The 18,993-nt window shown below is 47.9% G+C and overlaps 6 protein-coding genes across 8 annotated transcripts; 5 read left to right on the top strand and 1 right to left on the bottom strand.

Moving 5' to 3' along the window:
• Nucleotides 1–909: 909 nt before the first annotated feature.
• ONS95_007571 (uncharacterized protein) lies at nucleotides 910–1,512 on the top strand (the record flags this gene model as incomplete). The annotated part of the gene is made up of 1 exon (XM_058501087.1): nucleotides 910–1,512. The coding sequence occupies one exon, from the start codon at nucleotides 910–912 to the stop codon at nucleotides 1,510–1,512; it is 603 nt and encodes a 200-aa protein (XP_058362404.1).
• A 656-nt stretch (nucleotides 1,513–2,168) lies between these two features.
• Nucleotides 2,169–2,960, top strand: ONS95_007570 (uncharacterized protein; the record flags this gene model as incomplete). Its single annotated transcript, XM_058501086.1, has 1 exon — nucleotides 2,169–2,960. One exon carries the CDS (start codon nucleotides 2,169–2,171, stop codon nucleotides 2,958–2,960), a length of 792 nt encoding a protein of 263 aa, XP_058362403.1.
• A 2,187-nt stretch (nucleotides 2,961–5,147) lies between these two features.
• ONS95_007569 (uncharacterized protein) lies at nucleotides 5,148–6,167 on the top strand (the record flags this gene model as incomplete). Its single annotated transcript, XM_058501085.1, has 3 exons — nucleotides 5,148–5,228; nucleotides 5,283–5,673; nucleotides 5,731–6,167. 3 exons carry the CDS (start codon nucleotides 5,148–5,150, stop codon nucleotides 6,165–6,167), a joined length of 909 nt encoding a protein of 302 aa, XP_058362402.1.
• A 147-nt stretch (nucleotides 6,168–6,314) lies between these two features.
• Nucleotides 6,315–10,436, top strand: PIK1 (Phosphatidylinositol 4-kinase pik1alpha (PI4-kinase)(PtdIns-4-kinase)). 2 transcript variants are annotated; one of them, XM_058501083.1, is made up of 4 exons: nucleotides 6,315–6,884; nucleotides 6,940–9,623; nucleotides 9,671–9,875; nucleotides 9,946–10,436. In XM_058501083.1, the coding sequence occupies exons 2-4, from the start codon at nucleotides 7,760–7,762 to the stop codon at nucleotides 9,983–9,985; spliced, it is 2,109 nt and encodes a 702-aa protein (XP_058362400.1). In that variant the 5' UTR covers nucleotides 6,315–6,884; nucleotides 6,940–7,759; the 3' UTR covers nucleotides 9,986–10,436. The 2 variants fall into 2 exon arrangements, with proteins under 2 accessions (XP_058362400.1, XP_058362401.1); XM_058501084.1 differs by having other exon boundaries at nucleotides 6,315–7,126; nucleotides 7,181–9,623.
• A 623-nt stretch (nucleotides 10,437–11,059) lies between these two features.
• ONS95_007567 (uncharacterized protein) lies at nucleotides 11,060–12,877 on the top strand (the record flags this gene model as incomplete). The annotated part of the gene is made up of 3 exons (XM_058501082.1): nucleotides 11,060–11,095; nucleotides 11,148–11,586; nucleotides 11,638–12,877. 3 exons carry the CDS (start codon nucleotides 11,060–11,062, stop codon nucleotides 12,405–12,407), a joined length of 1,245 nt encoding a protein of 414 aa, XP_058362399.1. The 3' UTR covers nucleotides 12,408–12,877.
• Nucleotides 12,878–15,892: 3,015 nt separating this feature from the next.
• ONS95_007566 (uncharacterized protein) lies at nucleotides 15,893–18,703 on the bottom strand. Of its 2 annotated transcripts, XM_058501081.1 has the most exons (8): nucleotides 17,876–18,703; nucleotides 17,628–17,798; nucleotides 17,558–17,576; nucleotides 17,342–17,498; nucleotides 17,121–17,279; nucleotides 16,516–17,067; nucleotides 16,334–16,452; nucleotides 15,893–16,254 (listed from the first exon to the last, which is right to left on the bottom strand). In XM_058501081.1, exons 1-8 carry the CDS (start codon nucleotides 18,031–18,033, stop codon nucleotides 16,108–16,110), a joined length of 1,482 nt encoding a protein of 493 aa, XP_058362398.1. In that variant the 5' UTR covers nucleotides 18,034–18,703; the 3' UTR covers nucleotides 15,893–16,107. The 2 variants fall into 2 exon arrangements, with proteins under 2 accessions (XP_058362398.1, XP_058362397.1); XM_058501080.1 differs by having other exon boundaries at nucleotides 17,628–18,240.
• Nucleotides 18,704–18,993: the final 290 nt, after the last annotated feature.

The following is an 18,993-nucleotide window of genomic DNA, read 5'->3' as shown; positions in this document are numbered from 1 at the left end:
CTTCTCATTCTTCAAATACATCGGTTCGACTTCACAGTCCATTGTCTTCAGCCCTGGAGGCATCTATTTATGCATAATCGTGCTTACCTTCCGGTATGGATTTCTTTTGTTTGATTATGGAAGAGGTATGGTGGCCGGAGGATGGAGGTTGGAGTAGATGAATTGGGGAGAAGGAGATGCTGCGTGCTTGCCTGTCTCATCGGGGAGGTGTTTCTGGCGCAATTACTTCCTTCATGTTTTGAGTCTCTTGAGGTTTGGGTCCTGTTCTGTATACAGCATGATGAGGATAATGGAAAAAGCATAAATACTTACATTCCACTCTCATACGAGGCACCTGTGTTCAAGGTTTGGAACTTACATCGATCTCTTAGGTCGGAGTGGAGACCTATGGATCATTTGATTATGAAGTTCCGAAACTGTGATGCGAGAATGAAGCCAGACAAGCGCTGTGCCAGCCAGATATATTTATATCGCGATCTTCAATTAGCACTCCTCAACTCGGTAAGACTGGTTTTGGAATACGAGTAAGCATGCTTGTTACCTACGTAAGATCTTACATTTATCTGTAAGGGCCGAGAGGCATGCGGGAGCTTTTTACCCCGCACCCGCATCACCACACCTGATCTGGAAACATGAGTGCCATTCCAGCCTCATTCCGGCACGGAAATCGAAAGTCTGACGTTGACGCATACCAAAATACGGTACTTTAACCAGGCGGTCTTCTGTTTAATTCTTCGAGTGTTCTCAACCTTTCTAAGTATAAATACTGCACAGGGTCACTCTGAACCAAATCAATTCGATCGATCAATAACGAAATCATCATCCGACACTGCCGCACTTCCACGTTGCGTCTCAAAGTCACTTTCTACGGTCTTTACATCTATACCACACTGAACACCCTCACTCACAATGCAAATCGCACGCATCCTCACCACCCTCGCCCTCCTATCTCCCCTCACCCTCGCACAAACAGACTCCACCATCACCACCCCAAACCCCAGCCAAACATCACCTCCAGGAGATCCAACCTGCCCAACCATAACCGTAACCACTGGCTCAACCTGCCCACAAATCACACCCGTCTGCATCCGGCCTCTCTGCATTGAAATCTCAACTATCACGCAGCAATGCTCTTGCGGCGCTGTGCCGACTGTGACGAGTTGTGAGACGGCGTGTGGGAGGGGATGTGCGGTGAGTACGTCTGTTGCGTATTTGCCGTGTTCGGTGAGCCCCAGTTCGTCTGGGAGTGGGAGTGTGAGTGTGAGTGTGACGTCGGGGACGGTGGTGACGAGTACGGAATCGGGAACTGTGACTCCGACGGGTACTGAATCTGGGACTGTGTCTCCACCTGCTCAGACGTCGTCGTTTGGGAATGGGACGGTAATAGTGACGCCTACGAGTACGATTTCGAGTCCTACAGTCATTGTCACGGGGGCTGCGGGTAAGAAGGATCGTGTTGGGAAGGGAGGGTTGGTTTTGGGGGTGTTAGGGGCAGTTGTAGGACTCTTTTGAATGAAGATAGAGCTTGAATAGGGGGTACCAGAGGAAATAGTCGGAGCAATTGGCGTCTATGAAGGAGGTAAAGATGGTTAAGCGAAGATTTGTTTCCTTGGGGACACTCTGGAAGAGCTGCTGGCCTGAGATCTGAAGATATTGTGATAAATCTATGATTTATTGAAGATGAAACAACACAAAACACGCAGGGTATTCTATTATAAATTCTTACGAAACAATATAACAATTAAGGAATATGAGCGCACGTCTGCACGTTCAACGTCTGATGTCAAAACAGAAAGCCACACGCCAAGCAAGAGCTCCATTGCGACGAGCAACCGAGAAATCTGACTCAATCAGATATACAGCCAAGTCCTTGAATACGAGGATGTATATTGTATGCAAGGGGTTAGTCGAATGGTCGATCGGGATGATTACCCCGCACGCTATGCTACGTCTCGTCGCTCAAGCCACTCATGAGTTGGCATAGGAAATACGAGAAACCCCAAAGTCACGTTCATAGCTAATCATGCAGGGTCCATCTGACCTTCTAACGTGTATAAAGAAATGGCAAAAACCCACGAGCCGTCTCGAAAGCTCCTTCTGGTTCTTCTAGGTGCTTTGGCAACTTCAAAAGATACCACGCTCGTTAAGCATACATTCGCTCAACCATCATGTACCTAGTCACAAATATCATTGCAGCCCTTTCCTTCCTTACTCCTCTCACACTCGCCGACACATACCTTCCATCAACCATCACAGCATCTCCCTCTTATCCCGCCGAGCCATCCTGCCTCACACTCACCTCCACCGAAGGCCCATCCTGCACAGCCATTAGCTCTTGCATCCGCCTCCTCTGTCTTCGAATCGTCACTGTGACCCAATCTTGCGGCTGCGACACCATCCCGACAGTCACGAGCTGCGAGACAGTTTGTCCAACCGGTTGCGCAACTACTTACAGCGTCGTGCACCCACCTTGTCCGACCTCCCCTTCCCCAAGCCCATCATACAGCGCATCAACAACTGAGACTGAACCTCCGCCGACGTATACACCCCCACCAAAACTAATATCAAGTAAATACTACGGCAACAGTACTATAACCAAAACATCCACAACCATCACTACACTCACTTCATGCCCTTCTAAGGTCACTTGTCAGGGCCAGACATCGACGTGGACGGGTACAGAAGGACCGTTCCCTTGTCCGACTGCTGGACCGAGTACAACCTGCTCGTGTGTACTGCCAGGGACTAGTGTCGTTACTGTGACAGGTGTGACGAGCGTTACGCTTAGTGCGAGCGAGAGTGCGACCGAGACACTTCCTGCTGAGGGAGGTGGTGGAGGTGGGAGTGCGACGACGAGTGCGGTTTTGGCGACGGGTGCGGCTGCGAGGGGAGCTGGAGGCAGTGGAGGGGTTGGTGGATGGGTGGTTGGCTTGATGGGGCTGTTGGTGGGGTTGTTGTGATTGAATGGTTAGGCCTTCAAGCTTAGGAGGACTTTGAATTAGTGAGAGATGTTTCTCTCATTCATTTTGGGTCTTGAAATGGGTTTGTATTGGGTAATGCGGGCAGGGAATTGTTGACTTGCTAAGCGAGCAAAATTGTTGGTGGGTGGAATATATGGGTTGTCCCGACTAAATGCCTTTTAGATGATGGGGTGTTGGAAGTTCGATGATGTATGGGAGAGATAATCACTCCGAAGCTGGTGGGACCAAATGCTGTGAATTTTTGATCTTTTAAAATACCAGTTCCCGATCATTTTACATAAATTCAGGCAAGTGTAAGTCTCATTGATCAAGGGGATGACTACATTCTTGGTGTCCGCTATTCATCACTCAGTCTCCAACTCCCCATATGAGACCTTGAGACCCTGAGACTCGCTGTCAAGCTGCTCAACCGCAACAGGTTCACCATGCGCTGGCTGTGCAAAATTGATCACAATGCGAATATTCGCCAGTTTCAAAGGGAAAAGGTCTGAAAATGCTACCCCCATATCTTGACCTGTCTTAAGATTAGCTTTGCAGAAGTCGTAGATCAGGATTAGAATTGAAGCATGTCAACGAAGCACCAGCAATAGAATACAAATTTGGGACTATGTAGCATTTTACTGCTTTCGCTACATATTTTTATATCTTCTCAGGGTTTGAGGCCATCTTCTTGTTGAATGACCGGGGTGACCGAAATAGAACAGCGCGGGTTCAATAGGTCAGCCTTTTCCTGGGATTGTAGAGGTCAAATCGATGAGGAGATTGCTACGTTAATTTCGACGACTGTGTTGGATAATAGCTTCTTGGCGATACTCTCATCGAAGAGGATAATTGTAGATCGCTCGCATTGCGATTTCTCCTCGCAGATGGCTCGAAAATTTGTTTTGACAGAAGATATAGCTGGCAATTTTGAGTTAATGAAGACGATGTCCTTCGAATGTGCAGTCAAGATATGTGGTTCCATTTCTTGGTGGACAAACTCGGACCCCGAAGCTGAGTCAGCAACTTTTCTAAGTCCAGAGCTACCACTAGCCACTCTCACCCATCTGTATCCTTCAAGTTTCCAGCATTGTGATATCCATTCGGCATCTCAGTCGCTGTTTCGTCGGCATTGTTCTCTATCAGGTTTGAGATTTCCTTATTAATCTCTGCAGATGACTTCTCTGAATCAGCAAAGAGATGCTACCGTCCTTCGGCCTATCTGTTCTCGTTGACGGTCTGCTTCTCCTTTTCCACTTGCTCTCATTGATCGCCCATGCAGAGATGAGTAACGAGATGGTTGTCCCTTACTGGTATCTGGCGGTCAGTCTTGTCTTGTCTGGAAAAACTCAAGACCACATGATGCGTCGAGCTTCAAAAGGGCTGCCAGTGGTGTTCTTACGCGCATGACTTCATCTGGAGGTTATCGGATCAAAGCAATCCGCGGAACCCGATGATGTCGAAGCATTTTGCCATCTCCAAGAAACTAAAGTGGCGTCTTCCGCTGTTGTGCTCGTCCGTCCCTCCATCGCCGAAGCCTGTTGGTTATTTTCACGTCGATGTGCAATTGTTCAGTCCGTCGGGGATTCTTTTCGCCAGGGAATCGTACTTTACCCCACCATCTGGTAATACCGTGTATTCAGATTCCAGCACAAAGGCAATAGTCGTCATGTTCCTGATTGCGCATCCGGGTATTTAAGTTCATTCCCTGTGTGCGATGAGGATGCGACGAGTCGGGGTGTTGTTGATTGGCTCAGGGGCTGATGTTGTGCCGAACGGGAGGATGCGAGAACACTAAGCTTCTTTGGCAACGGCCGTATGCGCGTGTTAGTGGTATTATTGTACTGTGGTACAGCCACAGATGTACAAATCCGAATCCGACGAGGAGGTGTGCTAGCGATGCACGGGGCTGCTTTCCACCATTCACGACTACGGACGTACATCTGGGGTCGGAGTATTGATGCAAATGTTGCTGAAGGATGCAGTGACCGCGGGAGGTTTATATGAAGGGCGAGATCCCCAGTGGAAATAGCTTTCTTGCTGCACAACACCAAACACATTGACATTTCATCTTTCGTACTTCAGCAATCTTGGAATTTCGCAAATCTTAAACGCCATTTAAAGCGATACTTGGATTAAACAGCATCATCCTCATTCGTCTTTCTGCGACACAACGACAAATCCAGAATGGATTACAGACATATGCTTCCGTCAACGCCAACAAGGCCTGCTGGGCCCAACTTTAGCTCGACAAAGCTGAAGCTCAACGTAAATCCTCCATATACTTTGGATTCATGTTTGAAAGAAGTCTAACAGCTCCAGATGCTCCACAATAACCTTTCTCTTCCAACCATTCTCCTTATCGGAGCTTGCATCCAGACAGCACTCTTCCTCCTACCAATTCCCAAGCTCTACTCTGTCGGACCAGCTATCGGCTTGCTGCTCTTTCGAATCATCGACACAACTCTCATCACCTACAATCTCATCCCCAATCCGTACCTGAAAGATGCGATTCACAAGAAAGTCACAGCCCAGCCCCATGATCGGGAAGGGAACTTCAGCGGTCCTGGCAAAGAGAAGATTGCCGTCATGCTATTAGGGGCGAAGAGTAACCATCCATTGGGAATGTTCGAACCGCGATTCGGAAAGGTTGGTTCGTTTTTGCGAAGGATGACGGAAGAGTTGAACGGAGATCCCACTCAGGATTCAGGCTGTAAGTTCCCATACATATTTTGTCTTGGCATTGTGTCAAATGCTAATACACGAACAGTCCTGGGGCAATCGGCTGTGATGCGAAAAGATAACAATGGCGCCACAGAGAACATCACGATCTCCTACTGGAGGTCTATCGACGATGTCCACCGTTTCGCTTACGGTCCTGCCCATCTTGCAGCTTGGAGATGGTGGAATGACAATGTGAAGAAGCTCAACCACATTGGAATCATGCATGAAGTGTATGAAGCTGACGCAGGCATGTGGGAAGGAGTGTATGTCAATTTCCAACCAACGTTGCTTGCAAACACAACGTACTTGAAGAAGGATGGGCAGTTGGTGGGTGGCGAGGTCAAGGAAGAATGGGTCCGCCCGTTGTTGGATGCATCGAGGGGAAATTTGAGGACGTCTAGGGGGAGGAGAGGATTGTTGGACAGGAGGGAAGATGTCAAGGCTGTTTATGGTCAAGATGCTGGGACTTACGAGACTGTTTGAATGAGCTAACGGATGCTTGGGACTTGTATTTTGGCATTTGAGCGACATCTGTATGATTATGATAGAGATCTGTACGATTGAACTCTTGGGGGAGTTGATCTTGGGCTCCATATACCAGAATATTTGAATTACAAGTAAGCAACCATAATATCCTTCCAAGACGTCCTCGTTTGTTCCGATTTTTGGAAAACAACGCTATACCATTGAGTTGACTCTGGTATTGGGCGGGCTTAAAACGCATAGTTGATCCTTGGGTGTAGCTTTCTATCAACCACATAATCTGCATCCGAGGATGCGAGCGTTCGTACCTGAAGCTGTCATGAAACCCTACTTTTAAGCATGACAGGTGTGCTTAAGGTAAAGGGGGAGGCAGTGGGGCTCGGATAAACTCTGCCGGGGCCGACGGAACGCCTCAAGTGGCTTGACCGAATTCATGATGGAAACCTCCCAACTTGGCACTTTACAGGACAGAGGACCAGACGACCTGCCCTTGAATCGAATTGACTGTCGCGAATACATTACATGGTTCGTCTAACCATGCTCCTCGCCCTTCGCCGCTCCTGTTGATGTCGAGATTATCAGAGGCATTGTGCCTCTTCGCTCGCTCCCTCCATACCGCCAACGTCTGGTAGGCCCAATGTCGTGGGACCTACTGAAGAGATTCATCGAGAGCGATGTCTTCAACCAGAACCCGTTCCTTTCCGTGGCATACCTGTCGTATGGCTCCCCATTTTCTGTATCTGCTGGCCGAGTATACTAACATTGAATATAGACGATACGCGGACCATGTCGGCATCCATTATGTCCTCTGCTCGAAACTCCGCCAGTTCAGCTATGAGGAAATCGAATTCTTCCTCCCGCAGCTCTGCCATCTCATCATTAGCGTCGACAACGAGTCTATGGCATTGGAGGAATTCATTTTAGACCTCTGCGAGGAATCTGTGAATGCTGCGCTGCTGGTGGGTTCCGCATCTGGCCGGGGAGCGGACTTGATCGCTAATACGAAGGCATAGACATTCTGGCTTTTCCAAACATACCTCCACGATCTTTCCGCGAACCCGCAATCAGAAGCCTTTAAGACGTGCAGGAGGATATACAACAAAGTGCAGCATATTGTGTTTGGGTTGGCTGAACCGGCGAGAAATGAGAAGATTAAAGAAAATGTCCTGCCAGTGACGGTATTGGCCAGCTTTGTGTTGGCCAGTGTTGCAGTTCCCTTTCTTCCAAAATGGGCGGGGCCATTAGCGATTGCTCAAGCAAGGAAACCCCAGTCCACCGGAGATGTTATTTCGGATGCAAGCCAGACGCAGCAGAAAATTGTAAGGAGTCATACTACGACTCCGGGATCCACGAGAACGAGAAGGGCGAAGGAGGCTGGACGCACAGCAAGCACACCTGTAAACGGAAACTTCCTTTCTGATGCTCGGCCGAGACCGAGTAGGACAACATCCCTTTCGAGGCCGTCATCCTCGCATTCGAGTCGTAGGCAACCGTTGGAGCCTAGGCCCCGGCCAACACATCTTGACCTCCAAGCAGCAGATCCTCGACTTAGTTCGTCCTCTCTGCCATTACCCGATGCCCGGTCTCCGCGGATGTCAGCTACAAGGCCGCCTACACCAGCGACTGCCGGTCTAGCTCAACGACCGTCAGAACTAGTCCACAAGAAACATGTGCATGTTGCCAGACCCCTTACCCCTGGGGCATTGTCAGATGCACAGAAAGTGAAGTTGCTAAGACAAAATTACTTTCGCTCCCAGACACAGTTCATAACAGCCCTGGAAGACATATCCACCAGACTGGTTATCGTCCCCAAGCCAGCACGTCTCAGTGCACTCCGAGCAGAACTGGCACTTATTGACCAAGACCTACCGGCCGAAGTGGACATACCAGTGATATGCCCTGCAACATTAGTAGATGGTATTCCCAGTAAGAGTCGACATCATAGGATAGTTAGACTGAATCCGGCTGAAGCGACGGTCCTGAATAGTGCGGAGAAGGTGCCGTATCTGCTCATGGTTGAGGTCCTACGGGACGACTTTTCATTTGAACCATCAACAGCCGAGAACAAGATATTACTAGCTAGACTCATGTCTGAGCAAGGATCAAGTAGACGCCGCATATTTGATCTTTCGGAATCTGGACGGGCACGGAATGGGAACAAACCCACCGAGACGGCTACGGACAGTGTTTTCGAGCCAGTTTCCGGGGATATTGGAAGCTCTCCACTGATAAACGATGTTGGTGGCATCCAGGAGAAGGAGAATGCACCCATTACTCACCCACCACGACTCTCAAATGGTGGTACCACATTATCTACGCAATCTGGTCTTGTCACACCCAGAACCTCAGGAGCATCAACATCACGATCGAGTAGTCCAGGTAGAAAGATGACTCTACCCAGCCATGGCCGGTCTGGAGCTGCTGATCAACCGGACTTCTCTGCTCTGGCAACCCACATGAGGACAGCTTCTCAAATGCTAGCCCAATTGGATTCGACCAGTGGAAAACGACCGAAGCATGAAGTAGCAGCTATTCGTGCAAAGATCATTGCTAGCATGCAGAGCTTGGAGGAGCAAAGTTTCGAAATAGATGATGGGATGACTGCGCCTACCTTCGATACGATAATGGCAAATGCCAATGCTGCTGCTGCCAACATTATACCTGAAGATATCGAGGAAGGAACTACAACGGATTCGGCTCTGAATATTGGAGCCGGTGCTGCCAGAATGGAGAACGATCAGAAAACTGGCGGTGTACAAAGGAAAGGCGACAGAGATGATCCAAGCGCTGCCACCTTTGGAGAAGCATGGAATCTGAAGAAGGAACGAATCCGGAAGTCATCTCCATATGGCTGGATGAAGAACTGGGATGTGTTGAGCGTCATTGTCAAGACTGGAGATGATTTGAGACAGGAAGCTTTCGCTTGTCAGCTCATCCAGGTCTGCGACAAGATCTGGCAAGATGCTGAAACCCCAGTCTGGGTCAAGCGAATGCGCATTCTAGTGACCGGAGAGTCCTCTGGACTGATCGAAACCATCACGAATGGTGTTTCTTTGCACTCACTGAAACGTAGTCTGACGCTGGCAACGATTGAGTCTGGGCAGAACCCGCGAAGGCGGATTGCCACGCTGAAGGATCACTTTGTCAAGACCTTTGGTGCTCCCGAGACCGAGGCATACCAGGCTGCACAAGGATGTTTCAAACGCTCGCTTGCAGCGTACAGCATCATATCCTACATCCTACAACTCAAGGATCGGCACAATGGCAATGTTCTCGTAGACAACGAAGGGCACATTATCCACATTGATTTTGGGTTCATGCTTTCGAACTCACCTGGATCAGTTGGTTTTGAAGCTGCACCTTTTAAGTTGACTCAAGATTATGTGGATGTTTTGGGTGGTGTTGGATCGCCAGCTTTTGATGACTACAAGAAGCTTTGTAAACAGGCTTTCCAAGGTACGACTGCTGACACCGAAATGTGGATCTCTACTAATAGGAAATAGCACTTCGGCGGTCTGCAGACAACTTGATTGACCTTGTAAATATGATGGGTCGAGAATCGAAGATGCCATGTTTTTCATATGGTGTCCTCCAAGCGACAAACAGTCTGCGGCAGCGCTTCCAGCTACAGCTTAGCGCAGATGAGGCCGAGCAGTTTGTAGAAACGGATCTGATTGGGAAGTCGTTGGGGAGTTACTACACGCGATTGTATGTTGGCCTCGCCTTAATCTCACCAAGGTGGTTCGTGACACTTGGACATAATGCTAATTCACTGCAGATATGATACCTTCCAGTACCGCACACAAGGAATTTACTGAAGCAGCCTTCTACTTGTCGGATCTCCACCCCTGAATGATTTTGTCGTATAAGCTGGTGCGTGCATACTAGGAGGCGTTGGATATCTTGGATAGGATTTGATATGCTTGCATTTACACGGGTGCGGTTCTCTGCACGGGTGCTGCAGACAGGGCGGTAATCTCTGGACTGGTATAGGGGAGAGGTGTGGAAAGTCATGAGTGAATGGATGTTGTGAGGTGACTGCTTTGTGCCATACGGGTAAAGGTCTACCTTTAGATGAGCGGCATAATAGGATAGGAGGACGAGGTGGCATTTGCATGTATGTGTCACGTGAATATGAGAATTATTGAATAGGAGGTGCTTGCGCTGGTGCTGTATCGCTCACATGATACTACTAACCTTTGAGTTGATGCGTCAAATAGCGAGGAGTAATCATCACAGTTGTTGTTGTCAATTATCTACCTAGCCAGCTGCAAAAGAGATCCATGTTGACGTTTTCGCAGATGAAGGCATTGATTGGCTGGAATAGAAGCGAGGTGAGGTCGCTCCTTCCCTTTCTCACTTGCCTAAGACGACTCCTCAAACCTGCTCGACAACTTCGACAAAGATAACTCCAAATCTAATCATCCTCTGCAAGATCACTTCTTGATTTCAGCCCATTTATTCATTCTCTTGCCTGTCCCAATATCAATTCATTAACATCATAATACCCTAACGCCACGTCGGTTCCCCAATCAACACAAAACCGGTCTATGTCCCCTGATGTCAACAAGCTTCCTATCCTGTTTCGGGCCACCAGATCACGCCCTGGACCACGATCCTTTCTATTTTCGGCAATCAGGCATATAATTGTTTCCCCTAGGGTTTTCGGCCTGAATCACTTTATTGACATACATTACGACCAAGCTAGGAAAGATAGGCTATCTACGACAGTTCGAAATTTCCTACATATAGCCAGTGTCTCTTCCTGATCCAACTTTCTGAACAACACCACCATCATATTGAGCCTCGAGATCTCGTCGTCGATCTTGAGACATCCCCCTCCTGTCAACAAGACGACTACACCAGCCACAGAGCAAGCACCTGTCGCCGCAATGCCTCCTCCTCAGCATAAGTGGACGCAATTCGAGGTATGTGATATCTAAATGAATCAGATATCCCAGCTATCTCAATCTCTCACAGCTCCACACCATGCTCTGCCTCATAGCCAAAGGTGTCCATCTCGAGCAACGCCCAGACAAGCGCACCGAAGCACCCACCGTCACTCGTGCCAATGCCTACGAGAACTTCTACTCGGCCCTTAATGATGCTGTCCACCGTAAGAACTACACCAGCGATATACCCAAGAAGGAGGTCACCCGTATGCTCGATCAGATGTTGGCTGAGCGCAAGCATGTTGCCGGCAAAGGTGGTTTGGTCGAGAGACAGCGTAATGGTCGGGTTACGAGAGCGTTGAGAATGGCTTGGAATAGAGAGCCAGCTATTGATTTCGATGGTACGCAGAGTGAGTGGAAGCAGGGTAGGAAGGAGAAGGTTATGACGCAGTACAAGATTGAGCGAGGTCTTATGGCGCCTCTGGTTGAGGGTGCTATGGAGGGTACTGCAGAAGATGGAGATGCTGGTGAGTCTATGTATTACTTCTGGCATATGAGTTTTGCTGACATTTGAACAGCAATGACAAGTGTGGCTACTATCACCCAAGACAACTTTTGGAAGGGATCAGAACCTGCAACACTCTCCACCTCTGACAGAAGCAGATGGCGCAGCGAGACAGACCGAGGTTTCGATAGCCGAAATCCAGACATGGTTCCAGTCAAACAGCCTTCCCTCACCAAGACCAACCTCGACTCCTTCCGCGTCCTTCCTGAGAACTTGAGATCTTCAAGCAAGTTTGACTGGACTACTGATCGAGCAGCTAACAGAGACAACTATACTCGGTCTGACCAGTCAACTACCGATCGTCCTCTCAAGAGAGCTGGCATTCGTACTCGAGACCTCTCCCGTACCCGTGGATCCGAGACTTCTGATTACCATGACAAGCCAGAGCGTATGCGTCTTCCCTACGAGTCTTACCGTAGTTCACGAGATGACCCCGTCACTCCAGATAACCTCAACAAGTATGCTCGCCGCTCTGACAATTACACCGCCATCAGCCGTTACTCCAGCACCCCAGGATTCATCGACGATGCTTCTTCCACCATGGGGCTGTCTCCTGAGGTCGAAACCCCTGTGTTCCGTGGCTCCAACAATTATCGTGTCCAATCTCATGGAGACAACTCTCCTCTTCGAGCCTTCAATGAGTCGTTCGAGAAGGAGATGCAGGGCGGTATTCCGAAAGACTTCGGCAGATCCCTTGAGCAGGATTTGGCGAATGAGTTGAGTAAGGATATCAGCATGGGTCACCTTGAAGCTGACCTTGCTGCTGCCCTGGAGTCCCACTAGACTCCATATTTGGTTCTGGTGGGAGTCTTGCGCTTACACCTGGAATGGCTTCTTTTCACATGGTGGTTTATCTTCACCTCACTGAACTCAAAACCATTTACTATGTTTAATGAAGTTGGGAAGGGGAAAGTCAGCTTTCAATTGTCACTGTGGACGTTTGATAGCTCCTTTCTTTCAATTTTGTGCTGGCAATGCCTTTCTATTTGCCAGAGGTTCTGGGTTTCCCACCTTGCTTTCGAGAATGAATCGCTTGGGGAGGGTAATAATGAAGCAATGATTTATGAGCGTTTGAGCTACGACTTGCAGTTCTACATGGTGGCTAGTTAATGACATCTATCTTCTCGCTGGATCATCTGACGATTTGGGCTTCTGGTCTGGCTGTCTGTTCGGTGGTTCTAGCCAGGCTGTTGAATCTCTCATTATCAGTGGGATTACCTTTAAATAGCTAAGCTAGAGAATCAATAAAAGCGATGTTAATCCCAAACTATCGAATGCTTAATACTGACTCTATGACTCTTCGTCACTGCTTACGTGACCTCAACGCTGTTGGTTACAGCCTCTACATGCGAGAAATTTTGTTTACTTCACAACCTCAACCCCAGTACTCCGCATTCTTGGCCCCCAACTCGATGCTTCAACTCAATTTTTGATATGAATCCACCCATTCACTCAATGCAGTTGCTAAGATGGGGAGGAGGAGAGGGTATAAATAAGCTAAGGACTGTAAGAATTAGACAGCATGAGAAGCCCTGTTGGAAATAAACCTGTTGAGGTCGGTGGGGTGTTGCGGTCTTGTCACTTGTGTTGTTGAGCTGAATCGAGCATGATATCCAGATGTTGTGGTTTGGTTCTCATGATGACAGTTGCGTGGAGTTCAACTACTTATATTTGGTTTCTGTGTTTGGAGTTAGGTTGGGGGGGGTGAGGTGTGAAGGTGTGATGATTTGCTGTCATGTGTCAAGTGTTGTCAGGTGGTGGTGTGTTGTCAAGATAAACCAAATATTTTTTCTTACAATATATCATAGGCTGCATTCTCACATGCAAACTCTACAGGTTTGAATCAAAAATCTTGCAAATCTTATCAGCCGGACTGTTTGTGTAAGGTGGTGTATATAATGTAATTGTCATCATGGCCAGAACGTGAGGATGGTTGAGTCCCATTCTGGGAATCCTTACGCTGTTTTGGCTGTGTGCTGTGAAGTTAATGGTGAGGAATTGTCTGGTGGTGCTTTATATGTGATGTTCCTGAAAGATGGGTATTTTGTTCTTCTGGGAGGCGGGTTGAGGAAGTGAATCTTGAGCTAGATCAGAGGTAAGTTATGGACGTTGAGGTCAGAGGTTTGAGATCTAAAAGGCTAGATATGGTGAGTTGACTCTCTTGGGGAACTTGCAACGAATTTGTTGGATCTGGAAAGATGCCACAGCGTTTTGGGTACATAAGAACGTCCTCGTGAGTGCGAAGAGAAAGTGAGAAACTTTGAAAAGGTAAAGGAAAAGGATAACAAGAGCTTGCGTGCATTTAGATTCTGATCTACCACTAACAGATTTCGTGACATTCACCATGATTGTGGTAGAAATATAGTTCCGATGGAGATGTAGAGGTTGAAATGTTACTCAAGTGGTAGGCTGCTGGTATTAGGAACAGGTAAGTTACAGTCTCATTGTCGAAGAACAGTTGATTGTCATTTCGATTTAGCCAAGAAGAATGTCCACGGAGCAGGAACCACAAGCTTGATGTGTATAAGCACGACATATTGTCACATTCTGTTGTGCCCTCACGCGGATTTTCCAAGCAGCCGTAATCTGCAAAGATTGTGGGGTTTTCATTCGACCCAAACGAGAGTCACGGCTCTAATATGGATGGCACGAAAACCCTGATGATACCTTTGAGGAAAGAGAATTCTATGGGAGTAGCATTATATGTATGTGTACAGAGATGCTAAGTTGTGAACACAGAGCATGTTCCAAATGCGACAGTAGTGAGTGTGGTGTTTGGTGAATATCGAGGTGAAAAGAAAATAGGTTATCAGAAGATCGTAGACATTTTGGCATTCAACAGCCAAGAAAGCATATAAATAAACCCTCTGTTGCATCAAGAGTGGAGCTTCAACCAGAACGCTGACATTAGAATCGACGAAGATATGAAAAAATAAGATAGTGAGACAGGCTGTGTGGTAAATGGAGTTTCGGAATATGGAAGAAGTTTTATTCCTGCTTTGCTCATTTGGATGATCTCTCAAAAAAGTCTCTATTCCAACTCACCAGATCAGATCACGGCATCAGGGGTGAACTCGACGGACGGGATGTTGCTGTTGTCAGGCTAAATGGTACTGTCAAATTGTCATGGATCGAGAGTTCTTTGAACGCAGTGCGGGAAAAAGGGTTCTGCCACATCCAAGAAGGACTTTTAAAGGGTCAAAATGGAAGCTAAACAAACGATGATACTAGCATCAAAGATCATCAATTGAGTCTCTGATACTCAGCGACATAAATCTTGTCCAATGGTCTGTTTTGTGGCTGGATTGTTCCGCAGTAAGTCCATGCCTTATTTATACCTGTCAGATCCAATTAATGAGCTGTTGCCTACCCAATTCCCTTGCTACACAACATCTACTTAGATACGCAGTAATGAGTGTTAAACGAGAAACGTGAATCCTAGCCCGCCCATCTATCGTGGCGGGTATGAAATCTTCACTTCTTGAATTGCCACTCATCAAATCCAACAGCACGGTTCTACCATAAGATGTATTCGGAGATGGTATTCTGAAAAGATAGGTCGTGATTTGCCGAACATGTTGACGCCAGACAGCCTTTTGCAGCCCGTGAATCTGAAGTCTTGAAGCCTCTAGGAATATCTATTTCTTATCCCAAAGAGGCAGATGGAGTGTTGCAACGAGCAAGATCTTGTTCAAAATGGGAGTTTCTGTCATTTCGAAGTACTTTTCTGGAATGTTACTGGTTTTGAGATGTTTGTTGTTGGGATGAAGTCCTGGAAATATGAGCTGGTGACTCTACACTTCAGGGTTAGATTCCCGGTGGAAGAGAAGCTGGATCCCCAAAAAAGAAAGCTGAATCCAAGCAAGACAAACTACTTGAGACATATGAATCAGGGATTGCTGTGCATTTGAGATCCTCTGCACCGAACTTTTTCACTTCATTTACCATCACGACAACTTCCTAAGTTGAGTGGCAGAGTAGCTTCCACATGCCGAAGAAGAAATACCGTGGCGCTTCATGAACCACCTAGCGACCTAGAAATGCTGCCCAAGATTGTCTCAAAAACAACACTTCTGAGATTACAACGATTAGAAGCCGAGAAAGTCACCAAAGTGGTCATCACGTGGAATTCTGGCCCCCAACCATTTTTTTTCTACTTCTCAGTTTGTTGCACGTCGCATGAAAAGGGCATTCGATGCCCTCGAAGGATCGAGCTTCCAATTGGACGCCCCTCTCCCGCAGCGCATGAAGTGGAACGCCATGTAACGACCCACGAATGAGGGGTCAGCTTGAGAACGCCCTTTGTGGAGCTGAGGAACTCGATGACCGCCATGGCTTCTTCACGCAATTCTAAACTCGTATCATTCAGATCTACAATACGATTGTTTGATAAAAATATCAGTCTATCGTCCTCTAAGAATCTACGAGACCCTGTTTGGAAGCTGAGAGCTCCACTCCCTTAATTAGTCTTTCGTGATTCTATCTAATATGTGTAATACCAATCAGACATGCCCTCATTTCTTTGCGTCCCAGCACGAGCTCTCTTATTGCAGCGCCAGAAATAGAGATCCATGATGCAAATCAAGAGGATGCTAGTGATCGATGTAGCGAGTGTGACGAAGATACCAGTCTGCGGGAGCACGTCAGCAAAGCAATCCAAGCAGTCAACCGGGGAAAATGGTCCGGGAAAATGAGCGGCTTGAACCTACTGTGTATTTCGGACTTTCTGTCTGCTTGAAAGCGACACTTGCGAAGATACCGCCGAGTCCTCCGCCCATCATGCAAGTAGCCGCAGCAACTGCTCGTTTGGAGTGTGAAGTAATGTTGTCTGTTGAAGCAGTCAGCAAACCTTCAATTTCTTCGACGACAGCAACAGCAAGAGACTCCTTACTAGCTTGGAAGGTAATCACTCCCGGAATACAATACTGCAAGAACCCAATCCCCAAAAAGGCCCCAAAATATCTCGCACCATTACTTCCTCCGAAAGCCGTAATCAACATCCCCACGGCCGTCAGAAGCTGATGGACCGCAATAATAGGTCCTCGAATATGAAACCTATCACCCAACCACCCCGACGTATACGTCATGATTGCAGCAAGCACATACGGCGGCGCACTCAACAACTGACTCTGCGCAGTCGTATATCCCATCCCCTGCTTCAGAATCACAGGCAGGAAATATGAGTATGCATAGCCTGGAAGCGTTGAAGCCATAAGATTGAAACTCCAGAAATACAATCGCCAGTCCTTGAGATGATGCAGAATACGTCGCGCGTTGACCTGGTCTTCTTCTGCGTCGCCGCGGTCGTTGTTGATGCGGTCGATCATGAATTTCTTTTCTTCGGGGGCGAGGAATTTCCCGGCTTTGGCGGGGAAGTCGACGATTACGAACCAGCCTAGGGTGCAGACGAAGACGGTTATGGCTCCTTCGATTATGAAGATCCCTGGTTTGGGTCAGTTGGAGGTTGTGTGAGAGATATGGTAGAGGAGGACTTACATTGCCAGCCATTCAATCCTTCTCTCCCTTTGAGGAGAGTGAGGACATAGGCGAAGATCGCTGCGAAACCACCGAGGATGACAGAAAGAATCCAGAATCCTGCGAGGCGTTTTCCGACTTCGAAACGGGTGTACCAGCAGGTGATGAGGTAGGTGCATCCTGAGATGTGTGAATGAGCATTTTTCGCTAAGAGTTTGAGAAAGGTTGTTGAGGTGACTTACCTGGTAAGAATCCAGCTTCCAGAACTCCAAGTAAGGCGCGACAAAGAGCCATCATGCCCCAGTGCTTGACGAATCCCATACCGATAAGAACAGATCCAAATCCGACGCCGAGGAATGCAAGCCAATTTGCTGGGCCGGCTTTAGGAAGGATGATGTTCTTCAGATGGTCAGTTACACTTCTTCCTTAAAGTCATCTGCCCAAGGAAGAGAACTTACGCTAGGAATCTCGAATATACTGATCATGGTTAGATGTTGGCTGGCTAATCGGAGAGAATGAAGGACTCACATATACGCCACAAAAAACACCATCACAATAACCGTATACCTATCCCCCACAGCAAGTTCCAAGTCTTGCTGCATACCAGCCACCAGCGCAAGCCCCAGGTTCGTCCGGTCGACGAGTGAGATCGAGTACATCAGACCCAGCATTGGCAACAAGCGGATATCGACTTTTCGACTGCAGGCAAGTCAGAAACCAGACAGTCCTTTCCACCTGACAAGGAAGGCCGGGTGAGGTTTTGACTCTTAACTTACATCACTTTCTTCTGATGCGCCTCATCAATCCCATACACCACCTGTGGATTCCTCCCACTCTCTACCTTCTCCATGTGCATAGCATCGTGCTTCTCGTCGCCGAGAGCGATCTCAACGTCTTCTGTGCTGGAGTTTCGATTGTCTGCTGTAGACGCCATGATGTGATGACGCTCCAATCTCAGAGTAATATTGAATAAGAGTGATATTAAAGGCTGGGAGTACAGAAGTGAGGGAAGTGTCAAAGTCAAGGTCAAGGTCAAGGATTGAGATGCCAGAATCTCTCCAGGGATTGGAGAATGTAGATCAGATCAAGATCAAAATAAGAAATTAAGAACTTTTCTTGATCTTGATCCCAAACAAACCATGGGACCGGAACACCCTAAAACTAAATACTCTGACAGCCCATCCCAATACCAAGCTTCACTCACCCACCGAGTAAGAAAGATGCAAGCATCCCCCAATACTTTGGCTTAAACCTCTTGGCCGCATACTCCCTTCCCCGCGCCGAGACTTACATCTTGTAGTCTGGAACGAGACTTTCTTACAGTACAGGCGAATCTGGGGATCTGGGGGATCTGGGTCCTGGGGTGCAAATGATATGGAGTGATGTCAATGGTGAGTGAGGGAGTTCGCCAAGAGAGGGGGTGGGAACTTGGCGGCGCGGGGAGGAGCGTTGGGTGAGAGTGGGAGCCATGGTAAAGGGGATGGGTGCCGGTTGCCGAGGGTAAGATATGGGATTTGTTGTGTTGGACATGTGTGTAGATAGAAAGTGAATATCCGAGATTGTTGGATTTGTGGTTGAAGAGGCGTTTCGTGGATATATTGGATCTTGATGGAAATGACCTCTCCAGTAGCTGAGGATTGGATTGTGGCTTGAGATTTGGTTGCTGGTTGATGTGTTTGTTTTCTTGAACTAGAGCCAGCCGGGAATAAGGTAACGAAGCCACCGCCACTGTTGTTTGCCAACTGGAGCCGAACCGAAGCCCCTGGAACAAGCGAGCGAGTGAGCGAGCCAGGGAGAAAGAGAAACAAAGTCCGCCAGGTGAGAAGGTGTTGCAAACAACCACACCGAAGTCTTTGCCGCAACAAGTAGATGGATGCCTTTCATGGGAAAATAT

Source organism: Cadophora gregata (assembly GCF_030347475.1).
Source record: "Cadophora gregata isolate MNR1 chromosome Unknown scaffold_2, whole genome shotgun sequence".
NCBI lineage: Eukaryota > Fungi > Ascomycota > Leotiomycetes > Helotiales > Ploettnerulaceae > Cadophora > Cadophora gregata.
This window is presented reverse-complemented; position numbering and strand designations above follow the sequence as displayed.

Coding starts and splice junctions, on each gene's coding strand:
- PIK1 (XM_058501084.1), top strand. CDS start 6,842: ATGTCTTCAACCAGAACCCGTTCCTTTCCGTGGCATACCTGTCGTATG. Junction 9,624..9,670: donor TTGTAAACAGGCTTTCCAAG/GTACGACTGCTG, acceptor AATAGGAAATAG/CACTTCGGCGGTCTGCAGAC. Junction 9,876..9,945: donor GGGAGTTACTACACGCGATT/GTATGTTGGCCT, acceptor AATTCACTGCAG/ATATGATACCTTCCAGTACC.
- ONS95_007566 (XM_058501081.1), bottom strand. CDS start 18,033: ATGGCGTCTACAGCAGACAATCGAAACTCCAGCACAGAAGACGTTGAG. Junction 17,799..17,875: donor GCGCATCAGAAGAAAGTGAT/GTAAGTTAAGAG, acceptor ACTTGCCTGCAG/TCGAAAAGTCGATATCCGCT. Junction 17,068..17,120: donor AGGATTGAATGGCTGGCAAT/GTAAGTCCTCCT, acceptor GACCCAAACCAG/GGATCTTCATAATCGAAGGA.